General features: G+C 39.9%; 1 protein-coding gene across 4 annotated transcripts; it reads left to right on the plus strand.

The window, feature by feature from the left end:
* Positions 1 to 25455, plus strand: Syt1 (synaptotagmin 1). 4 transcript variants are annotated; one of them, XM_033486038.2, is made up of 10 exons: positions 1 to 244; positions 8120 to 8237; positions 8318 to 8443; positions 9355 to 9500; positions 9582 to 9680; positions 10260 to 10454; positions 10925 to 11101; positions 11890 to 12141; positions 14181 to 14401; positions 23737 to 25455. In XM_033486038.2, the coding sequence occupies exons 2-9, from the start codon at positions 8123 to 8125 to the stop codon at positions 14373 to 14375; spliced, it is 1305 nt and encodes a 434-aa protein (XP_033341929.1). In that variant the 5' UTR covers positions 1 to 244; positions 8120 to 8122; the 3' UTR covers positions 14376 to 14401; positions 23737 to 25455. The 4 variants fall into 4 exon arrangements, with proteins under 4 accessions (XP_033341929.1, XP_033341930.1, XP_033341927.1 ...); XM_033486039.2 differs by lacking the exon at positions 23737 to 25455 and adding an exon at positions 15076 to 16487; XM_033486036.2 differs by lacking the exon at positions 23737 to 25455 and having other exon boundaries at positions 2 to 244; positions 14181 to 15138.
* The last annotated feature ends 659 nt before the right edge of the window (positions 25456 to 26114 follow it).

The raw sequence follows: 26114 nt of genomic DNA on the forward strand, positions 1-26114 counted from the left end.
GTGTCCCACCTCGAGAGACCGTGCCACCGATAGATTTTCCACCGTCTACGTCGTCGTCGATGTCGCAGGGCGTATAACGATGCGCTTGTAAAACGCGACCGCCCGTGTTTTCCCTACCTCGAGCAGCGACCGTTCTATCCGTTTTTCGCATCGACTCGGCTCGCCTAACGCCAGCTCGGCGAGGAACCAGCCAGGAGAGGAATCAACCCCCGTTTCTTGAGCAGGCAGCCGACTAACAACCACCGTGAGTAAACGTTTCCACCGCCGCGTAACCCTTTCGCCTGGCACCCTAAACTTTCTCTTTTCGAACTTGACGCAATCCGCCCCCCGATTTCCACGTCGAACTGCACGTTCGTTTCGTTTTTCGTGCCAGCCAACGTACGAATTCCTATCCGTAGCCAGCTTCTACGGTTTCCTAAGCCCTCTTAAGAAGATTCGTCGTTATCCTACCACCGTCGAACCTGTGCGCCGTTTACGCGGTTTATCGTTACGAGCGCGAATGGAATTCGCTTTTCGGGAATTCCGTGGGAAACATTCGTGTTCGGTTTCCGCCGCTGACCTTCTTGCTTTCTATATAGCCTCGCGCTTTTGGGCTACGACGAAATTTTATCCCTTCTTCGATCTCGTCGTCCCGCTGTCTCGCACGGATGGCATATAACGGCAGCTCGTTCTATGACATTTGCCAGCGCGTTCCGAGGCAAGTTTCTCCCCCTTCGGCATCTCCCTTCATTCAGCCGCAAATTAGTCGGAAACTTGCCGAGATCTTCGCGGGTCGTCAATCGTGCGAAACGGGAACGTTTTCCCTTTGAACCCTGCGGGATGGTTTTCTTTGTTACGGGCAGCGTTTGCGCCTCCGTTTCTTTTTCGTTTGTGCCGCGGCTAGTCGAACAGACGGTTTGTTTGCGGAACGTTGATCCACCGAGTCGCTCTAATTCGGTTTCTCTTATCGTTGCAGTAGCTCGATTGACCAAAGCCGTCCGAAACATGTCTCCCGAAACGTGTGCCAGTCAATCGATCCCTTCCCGGCGTTCTCTGCGTGAAATATTATGATCCCGATTTTCTTCGGGGTCCGCGGCGATACTGGCCCGCTTACGTCCCCCCGAATACTCCCCCGAATAGATGCCGATGGAATATTCTTTTCACCGGGCTAACCCTCTTTTCTTATCTCTCCGCTGAATTTACTGACACGCTTTTCGTCTGCGAGTGCTATTCACGATCGAACGAAACCGCACGGCAAGTTTTCTCGCCGAAAATGCCCAATTCGCATTCTCTATTCCCGATAGATATCCCACCGACCTCCGATCAGCGAATTTGATCGTTTGTTTATCGACGTCGGAGCTTTCCCCATTATTTTATCCTCGACTGTCTCCGGTGAGTTATATTTTCAAGTTTATTCCCGTGCTGGAGGATGCCCATTGTTTCAACGAGAGTTTAATCTTTCAGTTAACGATTTCCCTGCGTTATTGTCTTCCGTGTGACAGTACTCCGCGTTTAAACATCCAGAATCCTGTTTTATTTTAGATACGTGGGCGGCGAGCGAGAGTATTCATCTACGTACGCGTTCACGTTGTACTCTTGGCATGTTTGTAGTTCCCCTTGGTTCTGTTGGTTCTGTCGTCGCCGCCTTTAAACATTCGGTTTATTGTTCAATCGTACAGCGAATGTTTAAGAGGATCGAGATGTGTTGGTATTTAGATCATAGGCGCGGATGTTTGAATTACACGTTCACGTTATTTACAACAATTTTCGTCCCCTATGGATTATAATATTTGCATTGTAATATTTATGCAGCAGTTCACCTAGATATAACATCTTCGTTTGTTCAATGATTTTAAAAACACAGTGTTTTTAAGCTTTACCGATCTCCGCTCTATTCAAGGTACATTTCGAAATTTCATCTCTCTGTCGACTTCTTTGGGCAAATATCATCGGTACATGCTATTTTACTTCTACATACATTTTCTTAATTCCTGAATACGTTATCCATGTAAAGTCTGTGTTAAAGGATTGATACAAGCACAAGGAGAGTAAGCAGTACAAGGAATTGTACGGCTCGAGCATTATAAACATAAATTGGTGAGTACGACAAAGGGACCATTTATTCGAAAGGCTTTGCGTACTCTGACCAGTCATCATGCCAAGAACGGCTTTGACGATATCGAGGTCAGTCGATAGAGAAATGACCGTTATCTGAAAGAATCGAAGCAACCGGCGATGTAAATTAGTTAGAATGATGCTCGGTTATGAATGTAATTAACGGTCCCCGATGGAGAATCCTTCGATATCTTTGCGTTATTCATGATGTCCAAACAGATTAATATGGCGGACATTTATTTTTCTCGCACGAGTTGCCGTAACTGTTGGCACTGCTAAGAATTACGCGGTTTTAATTATTAATTACTTCAATCAGATTTAATGTTGCGAATAACACATTCTTACTTTCGTACTGTGCACGTCGGTGTGCCGTTTATTTAGCAGAAATTGATTTAAAAGAGACGAGAAAAGTATTTCAAAATCGGATCGCGTATTTAATTACGTCAAGTTTTAATAAACTCGATTGCATTATTTCTTATATTCAATGAGGACAATTTTTATAGAACATCTCATGCATAAAATGTGTATATTAGATGGAGATCGAAATGGAGGTAGAGATAAATAACTTTATTACAACGTATTATTTTAAAATTTGTGTCGAGTGATAGATTTTAAAAATTGGCGTATATAAAATGTCACACATTCTATTCGCAGCAGGCGAAGGAGGTCAAAATTAAAATAACCCTCCGCCCGTACGATTTTATTCCTCCCCAAAAATAGCTCTTGATTCAATTTTCCATTATCTTGTTTAATAAAAAAAAATAAAAATGAGCGATAATCTACTAACGGATACTTCTAATATTTTCAACGAAACGTGAGTTCGCTTGACGAAATTGCAATTGTTAATGTCAATTCAAATACTTTTGATCAATTCGATTAATTCATCATTCAAGTTTATTCAGTGTTGCAAGCAATTATGTATTCACTCTTAGCGCAGTAAACATCACGTCGAATGGTTTAGCAAGTTAAATCGTTCTTGCTTTCAGCAGTAAAAATGTTTACACTACGTTGTAATCTCGATGACAATTAGCACATGTAACGAGTCTGTACATAGTTTATGGTATGTCTACACGCGATACATGGAATTAGTCTGAAGTAACTTCATCTGTTTATTTAAAGCTATAACCCTTTAAGTATGAGGTACAGGTATGGAGTGACCATTAACCGGAAATACGGTGGCTTAACCTTATAATTTTTTCATTAAACCCGATTTACGATATCGTTCCGATCTGTTTACTGATATTTAGAAGAAAACAACGATAATTAACGTGTTTACTACGTAACTATGTATAGTTAACGATGAGGATTAACATACATTTTCTAACGTATGCTTTTAATTACTTTTGTGATCGCACGCTGAATTCTGATACAATCATTATTTTCCTATTATATAATAATCTATTATTTTCTAGTATTTATTTCATGTTATAGTATAACATAAATGATTAGATAAGTACTGAAAAATTGAAATACAACAATTTCTTCGAGTCAATTGTCCGACTAATTTCTTTGTCTTAAAATGAGAATAGCCATGTCGAGGAAGATACAGGGAGCTGAAATAATGGACAGTATTGAGCCGTGTAGCGAAGATTATTTTTAAGCGAGCTCTCTCACATTATAAAAAGAAACGTCTCGAATAGGATTTGCGAAGTGTTTTAGTCGCGTCTGGAGAAACGCGTAGGGCGCTATAGACTGAGAGACCGAGATACTATGGTTAATATCATTGGACAATATCTATAAGTGCACGGCTGTATCGATTTAAGCTTTGACTAGACATTTCTTCGCGATTACACGGGATATCCAAGTTAAGGTCAGATTCTATGCAGATTCATTCAGTGCTTCAAGATAATCGAGCACAGATTCCACTAAATTTCATTGAACACTGCAATTATTTTCTAATCGAATGTCTGCAGCGTGTACACAACGTAGATTAATTTGTCTCCAACCTCGCCTTTGATGGATGCAAGGAATTTCAATGCCATGATGCATCAAAGTACTCTACACTGTAATCATTCACTTAATCATAACTTGATAAAGCGTTTCTTTTTTTATCATTTCGCTTTCACTGTTCTGTTGTTTCAATATTTTTTTATCGTCATTTTGTAATCACATCTCAGTGATTTCAAAAAATGTGACGCTCGACGAAAGTTTATAATAATACTCGACACAAATAATCGAATTTCTTCATTTATTTTTGTCTTTTAAACCAATTGGAAGCATTTCTATCGACATTTTATAATCACATCTTAGTCATTATATAGAATTCGATATTTAAAATCGATGAAACTTTAGAACAACATTCTGCAGAGATAATTTAATTTCCTGCATTAATTCTGCCTCTTAAATTAATTAGAAGCTCACACACGTTTCTTTCGTAATTGCCTTGACTTTATTGCGCTTTCTCGAATCCACTGCAAAAGTTTACGATCCGCCGAACGCCCAATTAAAATGAAAATGCAGTAGATCGCAGGAAAATTCTGTTCGCAGACTACAAAGTATAAAAGTACGTTTCCTCGTCGGTATCGGACTGCAATTTTAATCGCGAGAATGCAGCAGTAGTTTCCCACTCGTGATTCACGTCTTACATTGTTATGGAAAATTATCCCTTAAACTTTCTCCCACCTGTTGCTGAACGCCTTGTTATAGACAACAATAGAGAAGATTCTATGATCGCGTGTTCGATTGACGAAACACATATCTGTCTTATTCTCTGCCAGCCACCTATTAATTAGACCTACGTTACGTTATATGACGGATCGACATTGGTGTTTGCGAGCAGTTCGCGAACTAATCGCGAACTCCGTTCACTCGCGATGTGGCCACTTTTGCGAGTAACGGGCGACTTGCTGCGAACTTGGCGAACATGAGTTGGTACATGAATTCTGCCTGTTCGCGAGCACAGACCGCGTACGACCACGTTCTAAGGCAGAAAACACGTGAAAACAGAATTTCCCATAGCTGATATTACCGTAGGAAAAATTGGTATCGCTTAGTATCGAAGCATGCTGAATGAAAAAGCTCTTCTTCGTCAAAATTACTTCTTCCCATTATTAAGTATACAGTGGATTATTAAACTTGAATCGCTCGCAATCGAGATGCGGCTAATTCTTCGTTCAATTGCACGCTGGTTTTAATTGCAGGTTATTTTACAGAAACGATCTTGTACGATTGCAGGGTCGGTTCGTTCTTTCCACTTTCTACTCGCTTCGCTATTGTGATCACTTCCATCAAAGCGTGAAACTAGATTTTCCATTAATAATTATCTAGACACGATCTTAATACCACAGTTATTGAATCTGAAGCACGGGCGCCGCGTATATGCGAAAGCAGCTTTTACGTTGAAAGGTGATATTAAATTATAAGAGATAACGATCGCCTGGGGAAATGCGTTTAAGTCGGCTCTGGATTCTGGAGTGCCTCGTTTTATCAGCGTCGACATCGATTTTTCAACTAATTATAAGTTAAACCTATTCGGCCGAGAGCGAGCTCATCGCAATAGATAAAATTGCTGAAAAAAACCACGGCGACGGTCTGGTCATTGTTCTCTTGCTTAACCACTCCGGTGAACGAATGGAAAGAAACTCGTTCGAATGAAATCACCGTTCAAGAATATTGCGAGCAATGCGTTAAAGTTCAAAGATTTTATCGCGCTATGATTATGCATTTTAGTATGCCGTTGTATTATTTAGGAGAACCTGTAGCATTATTTTATGAAAGGAACGACCGATACAATTATTATTGCTAAAGCGCACCATGTCTTCTTTTCGCTGTTCGTTCTTTTTTTCTTTGTGATACTTTCGCGCGACGCTCCTCGTGTCCTTTCATTTCTCGCAATTTTTTTGAAATCGTATTTGCAGAATCACTGGACAATTTTTTAACTCTCCGTACTCCTATTTTACCAGATATCGCGGTGATCATGCTCCGACTATAGCGACTATTTAAATCGTGCACGAGTTGCTGCAACTTGCAATCGCTATGATATGCATGCGAACGTAATCTATGAATCCGGAAACATGCTCTTGATTGCACAATGTTTCTCCAGTGCTCGTTCAAACGTCGCGTTTCGCGTTTCTTTTTCGGAACAATACGATTCGATACGTTCGCCGACGCGTAAACAACGTTATGACGTTGCCAGATTGAGAAAAAATAACCATACCGTTCTTTACAATACGGTGTTGATTGTAAACAATCAGTGACTCCGCAGCAGTAACGACATTGATCAGCAACGGTTACAGCGGACCGCGGAATAACGGAAACGATAAAGAGAACGCGAGGTAAATGTGACGGTAATGCGACGAAAATAACGCGCGCGTATCCAGGCTCCGGCAATTGTCAACTTTATTACCTATGCTCGAGCACCGCCGCACGAGGTGCGCGCATCGACGAGAGAAAGTTTTCCTCCGAGGAAATAAAACTTTCCCCTGGTGAACCCCGAGTCCTTCGGCTCTAAGCGTTGTTAGTTGCACGTGAATTTGATTAAGCTTGTTAGGCGACAAACACTACTCGCGAGAAATTCGACGGCGAAGTGTAAACCAGATTTGATCGGGTTCCGCGGAAACGTTAATTGACCAATTAGTATGACAAAATTCATCTTTCCAGTTTCATTAAGTTACCTCGAATTTTAAGTATTTTTTAGGGGTTTCTAATTTAACTTTTCTTTTATAATCACGTTGATTAACCCTTCTTCATCCTTAATAATCTTCTTAACGATTGGATTAAGATTTCAAGGATCTCGTGACGTGACATACATGCAGATACAGTAAATTCTCCCTAATTGACCCTCGGCTTGGAAACAAAAATGGACTTGGGAAGGGAATTATTCGAGCTATACGCCTCGTTTTTATAGTTGTTGAAAATCGGTAACTATAAAATCGAGCTTGAATAATCGTAGCTCCTCTTAACAAATTGTCCAATTTTTTTTTACAAGCTGAGAGTCAATTACGGAGAATTTACTGTATTAAGTTACACGGCATTATTTCGAGACCGTTCGTGAAATCGGGCCAGGTCAGCCTGAATGCCGAGAGCACCTTCAAGTGAGGAGATACTATGGATAATTTTTACGTTGTCAGCATGAAACTGGACTTCTCAGAATCGAAAAACTTTAGATAAATCATTGATGAAAATAATAAACAATAAAGGACCGAGCCTTGCGAGGCTCTGGATAGGACACGCATGGGAGAAAATTTGAGATCACGAACTCGTATAATTTGAAAACGGTCGATTAGGTATCTTCTAAACCATGTCAGGAGACTATCCTTGCAGCCCAGAGCTGACAGTCCAATCAAGAGTGAGTGATTTACGGAATCGAAAGTCTTGCTGAAATCAGTGAATATCGTATCAACCTAATTGTTGGAATTTAAGTAGGAGGAAACTTAACTGCCTCAAACCGCAAGATTAGTAATAGTGATTCACTGTTGCTCGCAAAGCCATGTTTCTCTTCGCACAATGTATAGGAAAACGAGCGATGAAGATTATCCGTGATAATTTTTTCAAATATTTAATAGAAGAATCAAATCTTCTTTCGATTCAGGAGGAACGAATAATGTTCGTATTTAGTAGATCATGTGTGAATCTTCATCGCGAGTCTGGCCGGTTGTCACAGTGCAAAATAGGTGAACAGTGAATCGCCAAAACCGCGGATGCAACGCGGTGTACAATCAACGGGCCTCGAACTGATTGAATCACAAAATACATTCGTGGCAACACAAATCGGTTAATGTTTGTTAATCCGTTTCGCACTGTCCGCAACGCTCGAGATGTCGCGTTAACGATCTTACAATGAAACGTCTGTTCGCTGGCTGCGCGTATACAGACCGGAGGAACAATAGCGTGACAAGTGACAATGGTCGACGAAATTAATGCGAGCGATTCAGAAGTTTAGTGGTGTATTGCTGTGTTGTTCGGGGCGATTACAGGAGACGAAGCGGTCCGAAAAGCCTGCGAACATAAAACGTCTTCGAATATTATGATGTTCGAGCGTTCGCCGAACGTACTAAATTTTTTCGTTGATTTTTTTCCAATGCAGAAAATGCCTGTCATTAAGAGAGATGCGGAGGCCATGACGGAGATTGTGTCGGAAATTCCGGAAGGGGGTGAATCGACGTTGAAAACGATGCTGAATACAGAAGTAATAGTGAAAGAAGGTAAAGAAATGATTTAAGATCCTTGTGTAACTTTAAACTTAGCAGACACTTTAGTCTGATTCGGATTTATTACCTTCCAGGCACAGATGCCGAAGTGATTACCGAGAGCACCGAGAAATCCTTCGAAAACAAAGTGGAGGATCTCGGGAAGGAGCTCGCGGAAGAAATGGGCATACCAACATGGGGCCTCGTAACCATTTTAATAGGTATACACGACTGTTCCCTAAAATACAAAAAAAAGAAACAGCTATTAACAAATAGAGTAGCATCTAGATTGCTACATCGTTTATGAAACTTAATACTCCGATTCTTTTCGAACGTAACCAATTGTATTAGCTCGAAGAAACTAATTTGGAATGGCGTAATCAACGTTGGGATTCATTAGCATTGATTCTTAGCGGCGCTGCTGAAATCTTGTCGCTTAACTTTGAACTTTCGATAGACGTTTCTTAGAAGCCGATGCGCGGTGAACTTCGACATGTGTATTTTTCGAAACACGCGAATTTCGATCTCGAAAGATCAAAGGAGTTTAATAATAATAGTCGCACGGTCGCTCTTGACATTAAAACGCGCGGCGGTACGCTCGCGTATCAGAGCAGTTGCTGCGAAATAACGAAAAACTGTTCGATGCGAATGGATCCGAACGTGTGCGTTCATAGAAAATATTTCTCGACGATGAAACAGTACCGGCGCAAAGGAAAGACACGATACAGAATTCAGCGACTATAACATTCGCGAGTCGATCATGTTTACTCGTCTAATCGACAACGAAAATTTACACTTTCAGAACATCGCAGACATTGCAGACTTCTGTTCCACAGGCAGAGCACAGTAACCATGTAACTCTTACTCTGTTCCAGTTGTACCGTGTTAATTGATTGACCGTGTCCCACATATTATTTACATCTAGACGTCACAATTATACATTTCATATACCATATAGACTAACGAAACGCAAAATTCGAAGCGAATGTTACCGCATTTATGAATCGCGCTTACTAGATGCAAAATGCCGATGCGCGTCTAGCGATAGCATTTTGATCAGGCGAACCACAAACAGGCTTCTTTCAGTCGCACCATTTTAATTCGATCGAATTTTTTCTTTTCGCTTGAGTAGTCGTAGGCGTATTAGTTCTCGGAATCTGCTTCTGCTGCATAAGAAGATGCTGTCGCAAAAGACGATCCAAGGACGGCAAGAAAGGTTTGAAGGGAGCGGTGGATCTCAAGTCCGTGCAGCTGCTGGGCACCACGTACAAAGACAAGGTACGTTTTCGGTGTTCCATGACATTATGTAGATGTTAGACGCACATTCTACACTCGTGGAATCCACTTCGATCTGTTAAGGTCCAGCCGGATATGGAAGAGCTCACCGACAACGCGGAGGAACCGGACGAAGCTGAAAGTAAACAGAGCGAAGTTAAACTGGGGAAGCTTCAGTACAAGGTATGGCAATAGAGTTTCTAGTTTATGGAGATCCGCTGTGAGAAAAGTCGAGTTTGTTCATTCAGAAAGTTTCCTTTTCTTGAACTTTCTTTCAAAACAAATACCGATCATTACGGACACGATGTTGTACCATCTCCTGGATAGTCCGAAGTGTAAACGAACAAACACCCACATTTAACTGTTCACGTTTGAAATAAGATTCAGTATTTTGATCTTGCTTCTGACAAAAATCCAACATTTATAACGCATTCAAGACACATCGAGCAAAGCCTTTTTTGTCGTGGTAACAAACTTGGGACGTAGCTACGAAATTAGATTAAAGAACTGTCGAATTCTTAAACTCGTCGGATTCGTGTCTAAATTTGACACTCCGATCGAACGTTCACCGTCGAATTTTTGCATTTTCATATCTTGCTTTCCAGTACGTGCTAGGCACTTTATCGCTAAAGAATAAATAGACGAAGTTGAATCGGACGTCGTCGATCGGACGAGATGTCCGCGTAAAAGCGTAAATTAAAGCGCTAGAAAATGATCGAACGTCTTCGGTTATTCCGGTAATAATTATTCGAATGATTGCAGCTTGAATACGATTTCAACACAAACAGCCTGGCGGTGACAGTGATACAAGCTGAAGAACTGCCAGCCTTGGACATGGGCGGCACATCTGATCCATACGTGAAAGTATACTTGTTGCCGGACAAGAAGAAGAAGTTCGAGACAAAAGTGCACAGGAAAACGCTTAGTCCAATCTTCAACGAAACTTTCACGTTCAAGGTAACTTTCATCGGTGATCGTTTCACGAAAGATCCTGCGATAATGCTTCATCGATTGTTACTTCACGCTTCGAATCAGTGAATTACGCTTCATGTACGGTATCGCATGTTAAAGAAATTTATAAAGCAACCGGACAAAGATCGGAAATCTTGCGGTAGAAACCTAGAAGCAGAAAATGAGTGTTTCAGCCTGAGCAGAATGTGAACGTTAAATTCTTTGGTTAAACCTACCACGCCAGTAAAGACGATCGTTTTTACGTGCTATATTTTAATATTGTTGACCTTATAAAGGATTTAATATATTTTTTAATTCAAACGTGTATTATAATCTAAATGGCGATAAATCAAGTCCACTTAGTCTTGTCACTTTTATACAGTGTCAGTCACTTTTAATGCTCGATCGGTTTAGTGTTAAAACACAATTCACGATTCACCCCTCTCGGGGATTAACGATGCGTTAATTTTTTTTAGGGCGTCCCATACGCAGATGCTATGAACAAGACGCTTGTGTTTGCCATTTTCGACTTCGACAGGTTCTCGAAACACGACCAAATCGGTGAAGTGAAGGTTCCCCTCTGCCAAGTTGACTTGGCCCAGACAATCGAGGAGTGGAGGGAATTGCAGAGCGTGGAGGGCGAAGGTGGTCAGGTGAATAAATACAAATATAAATAAATACAATTTTACTATTTGTTCAATTATACAGCATAATTCACCGAGAACGAATCACTATTCAAAGATCTGTTGCACTCGATTCGTTGCGCACATCCTAGCTAATGCACTCCATTCAGCTTCAATTTGAATCGCACTAATTGCGAACAACGCGGAGCTAGTCGTTGAAGAACTCGTTTGTTCGTGTCGGGTTTTATTCTATTGTGCAGATTTTCACGATTCACGACGCTAAACGCAACGCTTTTGATAGCTGAAACGTAAATTCGTTGGTTAGCGGTGAATCAAACATTAAATCTCAACGAGCGCAACGCGCGGCAGAAACTCGCTCGCGAGTTTGTTATGCCGAATGATTAGATTACCATTTAACACCTTTATGCCGGCAAAACTTGTTCGTTTGCGTTGGAATCCGCTATTCTCTCGTATATAGCGAATTATTGATTTTTGGTACAAGGTATATCAAATTAATGCACGGTGAATATAATTATGAGGAAGCAGATAGGAGATTAATTAAGTTTCGATAGTGTGAGCTCAGATCGAATTAGTGCAAGATTATAGAGTACCTAAATTAGTTTCAGATAATCGATGTCACAATTACACGCATTTCCGATGAGTTATGATCGAAGCCGTAGAATTGGAACATGTTTTTTTTTTACCGTGGAATCTAACGTTATCGTATTATTTTGCAATCGATCTACTTGATTTTAAATTGGCCCGATTAGGGGCTGCGGCAGGTATTAACCGATGCTATATAATTTTGTTGTCAACAGGATAATAAATTGGGTGACATTTGTTTCTCACTCCGATACGTGCCCACGGCTGGCAAATTGACCGTGGTGATCTTGGAGGCAAAGAATCTGAAGAAAATGGACGTCGGCGGTCTGTCCGATCCTTACGTGAAAATTGCTCTGATGCAGAACGGAAAGAGATTGAAGAAAAAGAAGACGACTATCAAGAAGTGCACACTTAATCCGTATTACAACGAATCATTTACGTTTGAGGTACCCTTCGAGCAGATAAAGGTACGAATCTTCAACGTTCATCTATTGCCCCCACGTTTTTTCTTATTTTTGTTTGACACAGTCAGTCGACACACAGGTAACAGTAACATAACATATAATGCTAAACTATCTTCTCACCACCTCTACTAACAATTAATTATTAGACAACGCACGTTTCATTTCTATTGATTCTATAGACAGAAACTACTGCCATCATTTTATTTATTGTTATGTTCAGTATCCTGCTAGAATAAGTATTTAAATGTAGTTTTCTCTCTAACGATTCGTTACGAACGGTCATCTTGTGTCGATGTATGTCGATGAAAAGTCAATTACGAAAACTACGAATGTTAGACTGAATTAAAAGACTGATTTAATCGTAAGAGTGAAATGTTAGAAATTATTATATAAATTTATTATACGATATTTATTTAAAATATCGTACTTTTTGTACGATATGCAAATACAGATGGACCGTACGTAATTTATTAATCAACCCTTCACGAGGTAACAGTAGTACGCGTAAGATACAGTATTTTTGCCATAACGAACTGTTTCGCTAATATAATAGAGTTGTTAAAATATTTCTGTAATTACCGTTTACAAGAAATATCACTGCTTGTTTGATTTAAAGAATTGCTATGTACATATCCGCATTGCTAATCGTATTTTACCTTATGAAGGGTTGAAAATTCGAATAAACTTTTTGTTAAAAATACCATACTTCCGGATTATAAGACTTTTAGCCGTACTGCATTTATTCTATGAAGTCATGTAAGCTAATAAATTATGCATTTTTCAAGTGTTCTAACTACAATTTTTGCATACTTCGAGAAATGCCGCTTTTCACATGATCAACGAATTTCAATATATTATCTAATTATCTACTGCTTGCAGAGGCACTCATTGCTACGCTTACTTTCTGCTGACTAATTGCATTTTTATCCGAATCTAAGAAACCGTACATTTTGCTTCGATTTCACGTATCTTTCCTAGATGAAAACTCAGATATAGGTAATTCAAAAATATTTTGTTTAAACATTTGTATTTCGAATATACTTCTCAACTTCTATAAACGTATTTAACGTTATGTTCCCTAAGTTTACACAGTTTTATTATTTCTATAAAAATTAGCGCAGTTCACTGTAAAGTTTTGAAGCTTCCGCGCCTTTTTTCTCATAATATTATAATACCATGTACATAGGAATACAGTAAGTCTGATCACTAATGCAACAGAGAACAATTTAATTTATCTTTCAAAGCAAGAAAATTAATCGAAATAGCAAAAAATAAAATATTTAGTTAAATCTACATCAAAAGACATTCAACAAAACACAACAGAATTCTCCACATTGTTTTCGAAGAAGATCAGAAAATGATTTGCTTATTGTTAAATGAAATTCTTCTTTGTTGTGTCACACCATACATTTCGGATCCAAACCATGGAAAGATAAAAACAACAACGAAAGGTAAAACACTTACATTACTACGCTTATTGCAACTCTATCCATTAAAGGCTCTCAAGTTGAAGAAACATGAACACTGTATACTGAATTTCTTACGTTAATTATAATCAAACTTATACACACACACACAGAGTCAAACTAAACTATACTTTATATTTTTTTAATGCAGAGAGACAAAGTAAAATTAATCATATTTATTTTTCTTGCTACATAGAACGAACAATTCGTACACTTCCGTCGCAGATTTTATTTCTATTCTTTTTATTTTATAATCTGTATATTCGCAAAAGTCACTGTCTGTGACAGTTTATATTGCCCAGAGTACTCATTCGCAATAATTACCTAATCTACGACTGTAAATTCTAACAAGAGATCCCTTAATAATCTTACTATTGCTTGATATACGTACTTTTCACTTTTATACGTTGGACAATCGAGTCAGACATGCCACGATAGTACGAAACTGCATTAGCAGACAGAATCTCTGGCCTGTCCGGCTCGACGACCTCTGCTATTCTCAGTCATTATAATCCGGAAGGTATGGCGATATATTTTCCTGTGGGACAATATATTAATGCGCGATTTCGCGTTTAGAAAGTGGAATTGGTTGTCACGGTAGTCGACTACGATCGTATCGGCACCTCAGAACCCATTGGGAAGGTCGTCTTGGGGTACAACGCGAGCGGAACAGAGTTGAGACACTGGTCCGACATGCTGGCTTGCCCCAGACGTCCTATTGCTCAATGGCATACGCTTAAGGACCCCGAAGACGGCGACAAGAAGGACTAAAAGGTCGTTGAGAATGTCCAGTTAAGGTAATGCACACCAAAGGTTCTAAGCAGTTACGACAAATGTACAGAAGCAACTCTTTTCGTTTCGTTTCGTTACGTTCGCTTTCGCCCAGCCCCGTCCCCCCGCCCCTCGACAAACTATATATACAAAAAAAAACATATATATATATAAATATATATTATATAAATATATATTTCCCAACGATACTCATGGACGATGTACCGGACGAAACAGCATTACCCTGAACAAAAACAAGAAAAATAAGAAAGAAACGAAAGAGAGGAACTAACATTAAAAGAACAAAAAAATGGAGAGAGAAAATAATAGAAAAAGGATGCAACGATCTTTTCGAGTAAATGGTCGTTTATTCACAGAAGTAATCATGCACGAAAAAACGAGAGACAGCGCAAGCAAGAAAGAGAGCGAGAGAGAGAGTGCGAGAGAAAGAGAGAGAGAGAAAGTACGAATGATAGGGTGGGAGAGAACGAGTGTGAGAGAGAGAGAGAGCGAGAGCGAGAGAAAGCGAGTAAATACGAACAAAGAGAAGAAAATAGGCACTTAGTAGTTATTAATAATCTATTACTAACTAAATAAACAATAAATACCACCAAGAAGATTTTAGTATTAACAATATGTTCTCATGAAGTGTAGCGTCTTGTATATACGTATGTATATCTACTATAATATTTCTCTGTAGATGTAATATGGAATGAATTCAAGGAAGAAACAGCTAACATGCGTCCTCTTCGAGGTATCTCGATGAAGCATTGATTATTTGCAAGAAAACATGTGTTTCTCTGACTTCCATTTACGATCGCCGGGTAAGTGTCCCAAAAGTAGTGCGTTTCCTTTTCGTCGTTTTCAACCGGAGAACGCGTTTTCTTTTTTTGATAAGGTGTTTATAATTATAAAAAAGAAAAGAAAACAAACTAATCGCTATTAGCCGATAGAAGTTATATATTTATACATATGCGTATACTATATATATATATATCGACGTGTATATAGTATATTCAGACGTATATAGATATATAATGTATACGATGTAGAATTGTGTCTTGAGCTGCGTGGGAGTAGCCGTGCCGTTTCGTTCGGGAGTTGTGTTGGCGCGATTTGTACAGGCCGATAGTCGTGTTCGTGCAGAGTGTTGTTACCGTTTTAATTAGAAGACGACGACGACGATACGACAAACGAACGGATCCGTTCCGTCACGGATCGGCCGAGACGCTCCCCGATTCCTACGTTTACCGAACGCCAAGCTTTCGCGATCGGTGATCCTCGGTATCCGATCGAATTTCGTTTCGTACCGGTTCTCATCAGTTCGTTCGCGGTCGCTCTTCGTTAACCAGCAAAAGGACAATGCTTTGAATCGCGATATTTTCGTACGGAAATGACTTTAGACTATGCGTTACCTGTACAGGGAGCTCCGTCGGTCGAAACGGGCCGGCAGACACCATTTTGGCTCGGGGAGGAAATAATAAACGAAAGAAACTCCCGCGCGAATCGAAGGAACGAAGCCGCGCTGTCCGCGGTTCACGGCTCGTAGATAAACACCGCACAAGTTTTTGTTATAACTGCGTCGATCGACTGCGACGGTGCCCGCGAGCATTATTTCGTAGTTTACATGTCTCTTCGACGGGATCGTCGCGATCGATCGGCGCACATGCGGCGGTTTGCGTGCGAAACGATCCTCGAGGACGAACGATAAGTAAAATCGTGAACGTTTCGACGGCAGAGCTCTTGAGACTATCGGCGCGGGATCGTCAAGAGAAATCGAACGTGTCTGCCGAGACGATCTACCGATCTACGAACATTCGATTGTCCCTTCAGGCCGCGCCTCCGTTTCAAGTATATATATATACATATATACATATATATACGCGGGTACGTGAAACTGTAAACATATTCGTATACATACATATATGTATATTATATGTATATATATACAATATAAATATTTACCACGTGTTATATATATATACAGATACTGTTACTGTTTTCCAAACATAACGGGCCTACCGATTGTACAACTTGCATTATCGTTTCGTTGACCTACTTCTTCAACAATGGATATAAATGAGGATGGAGGGATAAAATATGGTGATTGTTTGCGGAAAGGTAACACCCTCCGGTCTCCGTGATTTTTAATGCGTTGATAAAGTTATTATTCCGGGTAGGATTGGTAGTTCGGTTTATCGAAAAGTTACTAATAAGAGAAACGATAAGAGTTATTATCAGTATTAACATCATTAACGTAGTATAATTAAAAAAGGAAAGACAAAGAAACGTATGATTAATATTGACAAATAAGAGGAATGATAATGTGAAAAGAAATTTTCTATACGCGACACTTTTCTTCCAAATACGGTCGAATTCTCTTTCATATTTTCAATATGAAGAAGCTTTTCGAGGTGTCCGGTCTTGAATGTGGTATGCTCGAGGTCCCGGATCGAATTTATTCTTGAAAAGCACCGCGTACACTTCGTCACAGAAAATATACGAACGAACAAATGTAATTAAGCGAACTGTTCGTAATGCGAGCAAACTGACGAGAGATCGAGAAGTCATCGAGATCGGAGGGCGGCAACTCTTTGTAATTATTCACCGTAAGATCAGAGTAGCGACGAATCGCGACGGTGATTCTCAATGTATCCTGGGAATCGACGAGCAAAACGTTACGATTAGAGAAAGAAAACGTGTTATGCTACAGTTTGACAGAATCACGAACGTCCCGAGATCTACAAGGCATTATACAATATATGCATGTATATGGCATTGAATATACATACATATATATACATACATCTATATATATACACGTATATATATATTACTGTACTATATGTATTCTTCGAAGAAATGATAAAGAATCGATTGTTAGAAAAATGAAAAAAACAAAACTGACTTCGTACAGTATTAACTGAGCTCGACTGCTACTAACAAGTTTATCGTATTTTATTGCATCGTTGATCTTGAAGCTTCGAATTCGACTGAGGGGAAAGAAAAAGGCAGATGAAACGGGTCGGTTAGTACAATAAAAGAATTACCGTCTTTTTCGCACGACGCGTGCCCCGAATTACGGAAACTCGATCGTTTATCGATCGTCCTCGGAATCTGGAGAACTTCCGGCCGAAGACGGGCCGATAAAATCGTTCCCGGCAATCTTAAAATCGACCGACGCCGATACCACACGCATACAACCACTTTGAAAACGCATTGTTATTGAATGAAAAGAAATCTATGTAAACGGGCCTTAACGCTTTTTCCAGTTTACCTTCCCTCCCCCCCCCCCCCCGCCCCTGAAATTCATACATCTCACCGATCACCGCATAGAGAGACTCTGTAAATATCACCGCCATCGAACATTTCTCGAAGGGCCAACCAGGCCCTTCGATAGCCGTGTGTACTTATTACCTATGTATTGTTCATTCGTACTTAATCTCATCGTAGGCGTTAGGTGAAACTGTTTCAGGCGAACGGTCTTGTTTTACTTCTCCCTCGGCGTTCAGAGAAAAAGAAAAGGAAAAAAAATGTTGCACGCGACCGAGTTATACCTAATCGATCATATTTACGATGTAACTACTGATAACACCGTTAGCTGATAAATCTACCTGTAAAAAGTAACGATCCGAATGGGAACGGTCCAGGTTTAGCCGAGAACGTAACGATGCTTATCGTTTTAGCTTTTCATCGTACAGCGAACGCTGGCCGCGAGATCCTGCGCGCGTTGCACTCGTCCGCGGGTGACGTACGTGTGGAAGAGAACAAGATGTTGCACGTTCACCTGAGAACTCTTTCTTTTCTATTGCTCTCAGATTCTCAGAGTTGGCCGAGTCCCTCGCACGGTGGTCCGTTCGTTCGGAAACATGGACGAAAAATGTTGTTGCCAGTCTCGACGCAGACGCTCGGTTTCAAGTTCAGCCCTGATCGGCGGACTTGATTTTCATTCAGAATCAAAATTGGTCGAGTCGATCGTAAACAAACAAGAGTCACGTTTTCCCGCTTTCAATCGTTTGAATAATTCTGGAATAACAGAAGCGTATCCTCGAATCCATCAACTGTCTAGAATTTTGCATCCGACCTATCGATTGTTGTCCCGAACGCGTAAAATCGAGTTTTCAACGATTCAGTTCCAATACTGTGTTCTCTATCCTAGTTAAAAAGCAAGGTTCCCGCGGCGAAACGAACCTAAGAGACATCTAATCAAAGAGACATCAATTTAGTCCAGGTTTCCGCGCGAATCGATCATCGCGCGCCGTATGTATTTGGTTGCGTTACACAAACTTACAAAGACCCGAACGAATTACGGACTGTTACCGATGACTTCAGACCTAGGGATAAGCCGATGTTTCATGAAATTCAACGTGGCGAGCATCTCGTTGACCAATTGTAAGATCGATCGTTCAATAGTCTGCATTTCGAGGAACATGGGCTCTTCGGACGCGCGAAGCAACCGTGCACCACCCACGTTAAAATCATTTCCCCCCCATTCGTTCGATTGTACAATGTACTTGCGGAGGAACAATAGACGTTTCTGTTTTGGAACTACGAGCGAGTTCGTTCCCGAAGTTACTTTCGCAAACGGCGTCGAGCGTTGCGACTTCAAATTCGAACAATCGCGTTCGGTTCATCGGTCGGCGTAACGTCACCGTTTCGTTTTTTTTTATCGTAGCTATTCATGTCGCTTCTCCACCCGCGCGGAAGGGATCGTTTGAAGGCACGGCGCGATAGCATAGCAAATGATTGAGAATCTGGTCCAGAAAGAGTATAAATAAGCCAGTCGGAATAAAATAGAAACGCGTCTGCGTACATCTTTGCCGGCGAACTTGCTAAATATGTGTATCGCACGCATGCACGGTCTCTTGTATCGCTTCTGAACAAATACTCGGATATCTATCGAACACTAAACGTACGTAACGAACGTGTATAGCTGTAACCTTCCATTACAATCCATTTTCTTTAGGCGATACAGATTTGTAAAGCCGCAGCGTCGCGTACACCTTTCGCTTAGACGTATGTAGAGACAACTGTAACCTCTCGCGAGTCTGACGCACCTCATTAAGGAATTAACAAATTCTTGTTTAACGAGTACATCGATGTTAACCGAATATAACGCTATAATATATTACAACAATAATAACGTACAACTTGTCATCATTGTTGGCGAAATATTTCATTCGATTAACGATATAAAGTCTGCGGTGTCCTGAAGGACTGTGACCTCTCTCCCGACGCAGGGAATTCAGTAAAATTGATAAACGGGTAATTGCGACCAAGAAAACGTCCACGTACATTCGAGCGGCGGCGGTTGTACACGTGTATATATATACGCGACGCGGAATGTCGTTACGTAGATGAAATTAACGAAACGCCGATAGAAAGCGAACTTTAACTGTAGCGGCGTAGTCTCCGGGATGATGATGATGATGATGATGATGATGATGATGATGATGATGATTAGCGGTTCACCTAAAGTAGCTCGATGTATCACGATGCAACCAATAAACGTGGTTCCAGCCGGCAAAGCGGTACACAGATCCGTAAACGTTCCGTCGAAGAACGCGTTCGTTGATGTATGGGATTATCGATCGTCGCGACTAACATAAGGAGCATAGCGTAGAGGTGTGTAAATGTAGAACACGTAGAGAGAGCGCAGATTCTTAGATATATATCACATTCCATTCCCCTATCCGGGTCCCGTGATCGAGATCCTCGTCGTACGGCGATCGAGATCGGGATCCGGGCTTCGTCTCGAGGCGCCTCAGAAGCGCCGTTACATGCATGGATCACACTGTACTCAACCAAGGTTTGGTTCTATCATTTTTTCAGGACCAATTATCATAAACGATTGTATCCGTAGCGCATGTCCGAGTCACGTACTTTACGGCAGCATTGTACTTAAACAAAAAAAAAAAAAAAACGAAAAAGAAAAAAATGAAAAACTTTAACGAGAGATTAAGAGAGATTTAACCGTTTAAGATGAAGGCGTCGTGAGCCCGATATCGATCGAAATGCCACGAGAGAGCTGCTTGCACAAGCGGGAAACGGACGTGATCGTTTCTCCAACGAACGAACGTTTGTCTATGATCTGATTTTCTGTCCGGCACCGACTGATGTGAAACAGATATTTACAGGTTGAAATAAAAATTGGTTCAGAAACTAATCGAGACCTTCATGAGTTACACACGACGCTGATCGGGCGCGGCATCACTTCTTCACCCGTCTTTCGATGTGGTTACCGGATCTTTTTTGTATTTTCGTATGCAATGAAAAGCGTACACCTAACGGAATTCTAGTTAAGAACTTAACAACGAGCATGAACCTACTAGAGGATTCTAGACGAGCAATCTTCGGGCTCCGAATTTTTTCGAAGAGATCATATTAAATACGTAACATTAGACACTCCTTCGATCGTCATTGTGCGCTCTTCCTTGTTTCTTTTTTACGTTTCACCGTCGATCTGATTGGTAGCGTGTAGGATAGAGAGGCAAAGAGTCGTTGAAGTAGCGGAACGACCGGAGAACAGTTAATTCTATGTGAAAGATATGTTGGCCGATTAAAGCAACCTTTCTTTTTGTTGTTCGTGTTCGGCATCTCGTTCGAACGCGAGTGGAAATGTGTAACAAAGTAGAATAGAATTGCGTTTAATACGAAGTAAGCATAATTTTTAATCGATCTTGAAGTAATAAAAGTTAATTTTCAAGTAAGACGCTTCGTTGTTCCCATTGTACGCCTAAGTTACGCAGTCTAGTGTACACGAAACGGACATCGCACAGTTTCTGTTTCAAAACATTTCATTTTTCATATTGTTTATTGGTATTAACGCATTTCCTTTCTTTTATTTTGTTGTTGTTGTTGTTGTAAAAGGCCAGTTTCACACGCTCGCAGTCTCCTGTATTCGTCAAATCTTTCTCTCCAATCATTTCGATCTTCTTCGAAACTTTGTCGCGCGTCTTCCAGTGTACAGAGATGTGCCGTTTCCAATAGCATAATAATTTCCCAACAGTTTAATAAACTTGTTAAACCTATGAAACTTCGGAGCAAAGACTAGTCCGCAATTTGAATCGAACATTTTCACGTAGAATCAACTATTTAAAGGTTGCACCGGCGCACAGTGCTCTGGAAACTGACTTTTTCTGGCGTATATCATTCAGCTTCGATATTTCCTGCGAAACAGAGATACAAACGTATTGGTCGCTTCGATTATACGACCAGATACAAGCTGCAGATCCTTGCGCGAAATAAAAGGGAACAGAAATATTTCTTCTTTCGATAATTCGAACCATTAATGTTCCTATAGCCCCCATTTATTCGCCTTTGTTACGAATGCATAAAATTTGCGGCATAAGCGATTTCAAAGATAGTTTCAGAAAGGTCCAAACGAATCCTGGGTCTCAGCCTGAACAAGTCACCGTCCGAATCACTGTGCGGCTGACTTAGTATCACGTGTTTCAATAATTGATAATCTAGTAGCACGTATATAAAAAGTGTCGGTGATCCGGCGCAATCACGGGAACAGCAGGATCCGTGGTCGCGCGCGCGAACGACAACAACGTAACTGTAAATACGGGCAGCGGAAATGTTATACCGTATACCATATCATTTTCTAATTGTTATCGGCGCTACCTGTATCTATGTAACGTCTGAATAGTGCCTTTCATTGCTTTCGAAATGATTTCCGTGTGTAGCGCCGCTGGTGTATGAAAATCGATCGATGTCGCCGTTCGCGATGTCACATTTAGAGATGCTATAGCTACACCGATAGGGACAGAAAAGAAGAAGCCACAAGCCAAATTTATTACCACAGAGAGACAGAGAGCACTCATTACAAGTACATAGCGAGCACATTCTCAGTAAACCTACTTAGAAGCGATCGTTCAAACAATTTCGATCAAAGAAATCGGCATCTCCGCGGAAGTTAATTCATACGAAACGAGCAGACGTAAATTCAGTTGAGAAACGTATATACAGAGCGTCCCAAAACTGTCTCGTAATCTGGCAACGGAGGTTCCTGAGGTAATTTGAAGTAACTTTTTCCTTGGCGAAAATGTAATCCGCCGCGTAGTTTACGAGTTATTAACGGAAAACACTGACCAATGAGAGATCGCGTACGGCTGACGCCCCGCCCTCGCTGACGCCACGCCTCAACTGCCGTTGCGTCAGATGACCGACGCGACGCGGCATTGGTCGCAAGAGCGGAGCGCCGGCTGCACTCGCTCTCCGATTGGTCTATGTTTTTCATTAATAACTCGTAAACAAAGCCGCGGATTGAATTTACGCTAAGAAAAAAGTTACTTCAAATGACTTCAGGAACCTCCCATTTCCGGATTCCGAGACATTTTCAGGACACCCTGAATATCAATTTGTGTTATATTTGACATCGATATTTGAATGATGTTGGCGCCTTTCAATTTCTATTCTTTATATAAATGTTCTTCTTGCGTACGCGACAATATTCGATATCATCCATTGTTTATTTGGTAATTTGTAATCGATTGATTATTTGTCGTACGCTTTCGGAAAGGTCGTATTAATGTTGCTACATCAGAGTTCGATGCGTGCAAGGTATTCGAGAAAGAAAGAAAAAAAAGACGAACGGTTACAATCTTTGTAGGAGTTAGAATTTTAAAGCAGCGAATGCTGATTAACAGTTAACGCTACTTGTTACGTTATTTGAACAGGTCATAGAAATAAAAGATTATATTGTATTTGAATGTTCTTAAATGTTTTACGCCCATGTGTTGTTCATTATTCGGTGATTACGATCGAACATTCCCGTGTGGATTTGTAATTCCGGTACGTTATTTTCATTGTTTACTCGAGGCTTCTAAATAAACGATATACAAGTGACACATTTATTTTTCATTAAAACACGTACTTCGTGCATGCACTCGACGTAAGATAACGAATCGTTGATTACGATCGGACATTTACTTTGCGTTTCCGTTTTGTAGACAGTAATCTCATTTCGACGCATTCGTACACACATTGTGCATTTCACGCGTGGATGCAACGTGCGCCAAAAAGGTTGTCAGCAACGAAATGATTCGCCGATTCACGCTATCGTTGATCGCTATAACGTTCGTCGCAAGCGGCACGAGCACGGTTTCAGTGAATGGCTAAATCGTTGTGGTAAGATGGGACTTGCATGTACCACTGACACAATCATTATTATACGCAATTATGATTGAAGAAACAAAATGATCTATGAATATTAAAAAAAAAATACTAATAAAACTATTTATATAAACTGTTCGAAAAGATGTTGAAACATTGAATTATAAAATTATAAATCTTACAATTACAATTTTATTTCAAACATTATACAAACATTTACCCTGTCTGACTTTGTTTCCAGATCACGTCTGTCCGCTACGAACATTGATATCAATTCATGAGTCTAACTAATAAACGTTGAATTATTTCAAATACATTGATCACGCTCGCAATTAATATGAATTACACCTGATGCATCATCTTCCCAGCTATTTGTGATCCCCGATCGGCATAAAACGCTATTAACGACGATGATAACTTACGAACGTCAGTTGTACAAACGACTATACAAATATTAGATCATCATTGTTACAACTGTTATAACTATCGCTATTGCTATAAACGTAATTTAATAGTTTCATTAGAGTCGTACAACCACATATCTATCCCGGAAGACAATTGAATTTTTAAACGAACCTCGAAGCATGTCGCACAGGTTTAGTTATCTTTTTTTCTATAATAACGTGTAACCACGTGATTTATTCGTTGACGGATTTTCAACTGACATAGTCCTTGCCCCTCGATGATAACGAACTCTTCGTGAAGACGTTGCTATTGTGAAAGGGTCCAACACAAAGATATACACGTATCGAAATATCAGCAGATTATACCACCATAAAACAACGATCGAAAGGATATACATCTTATTAATCATACTTAACGTAACGTTGAAAAAGAAAACGTAAGAAATATCTCAAGCGCACACCTCGTTTTAGCCGTTGAACCGTCGTTCTGGCTCTCAGATGAAAGATTCAGTGCTAGAAGATCGATTTGATTTGTCGTTTTTCTTACCGAATCACGGGAACTGTCCATTTTTTATCGTAGACCTTACGCTGTTTACTGTAGGGGTGTAGAGAATTTATTCCCGATTCTACGACTTAAAATATATACATATACATATAACGTATAGTTACAAATATAATAAAATCGAAGTCTTACATTCCGAAATGATGCACCAGCTGCTGCATTATCCTTGATACGAACATCAGCAGACAATGGAACGCGTTTTCCCGCAGTACTCGATCCAATTTGAAAACGATGTCCTGAGCGCCTCCAGCTTGAAATGTGAATGTCTTAACAACATGTACTCATTCCATTGAATATTATACATAATTAAGACTTAGCGCTACAGTGTACTGTAAATCCATAGAAGTTATTACTATATCGTACAATTATTATGTAATAAATATTGTTGTTAACATAAAGCTTGTTTGAGATGAATCGTTATTTTGTTTCAGTTTCATTCGAAACATCGAAACTAGTCTTCTGACTTTCTTTTCGCTATTCTCTCCTTGGGGGTTTTTATTGTTTCACATTCTCCCTTATCGGGTTTAGTTAATTGCAAAAGGTTCACACGTGTACAATCAATTTGTAAAATTTAACAGACACGTTTATTTTAGAAGGTCATTTAATTGAACAAGTTTTAAGGTGATTAGATACCTTTATTACTTAAGGAAGGAACAAATATATTGTTTAGTTAGTACCATTTTTCAAAGATACTAGTTATACGTAGACTAATGCAACAAGTTTGATGTGATCAGTGACGTAGTTTCTTACCAAAAAGTATACATTAACAATATAGAATATAAATGGCGTCGAATTATGAAGATATGTTATACGCGATTTAAAGATAGAAGAGTAAATTAAAATTATCAATTAAAATTAATATTGTGTTATTAAAGAAGTAGCAAGACGTGAAATGAGCATTGCGTTTTAAAATATTGTTATATCCGTTTACGCTTAGCCATAATTTGTAATGCCTAAAACTTTAATAACGAAATAAACATAAAACTAACACATACATCGAGGTTGTTTCATTCTGTAGCATTCTTTACGTATTTGAATCTTTTTCATCAGGAAAATTTAACGAGTAACAAATATTTTGATGGTTCAGAAATATTCAAAGAAACATCCAGCATCAACCCATGCCTTGTTCAATCAATAATTGAACATTTATCTACAATTACATTATAACTTCTCGTGACGAAAATATATGTCCGGAATGTAGCGTGAAATGTGTCTATTTAGGGGCAAACAAAATATTTTGTTGGTACAGAAATGTTCAGGAGGCATATATACAGTACAGATGATTCTTACCGTTATTCTCATAAAGGATCATGTAAATTTCGGCACGAATCATTTGCTCTCGAAAATTTAAGAATAGCGCCACTATACGTAGCGGCCAAACGCTCAAACTATTCGCCAGAATTATCCACAGATGATAACTCTGAATGTTTACTATACGGATTATAGACACAGACTTAGGATCCGTATAGAATAGGACTAGACTTGAGTAGAATCTAGCATTTGTATTAAAATGTTTAAAATATAAGTAAGTACCATTGTCATCGTTTGAATATGCACGTCGTATAACTTGTAGCTTCCAAATCATAAAACGTGTCTTAATACAAATAAAGTATACAAAATACTCGATTCTCGCTAAGAAGCTTAAATTTCTGA

Source organism: Megalopta genalis, chromosome 3 (genome assembly GCF_051020955.1).
Source record: "Megalopta genalis isolate 19385.01 chromosome 3, iyMegGena1_principal, whole genome shotgun sequence".
In the NCBI taxonomy this organism is placed as follows: Eukaryota; Metazoa; Arthropoda; class Insecta; order Hymenoptera; family Halictidae; genus Megalopta; species Megalopta genalis.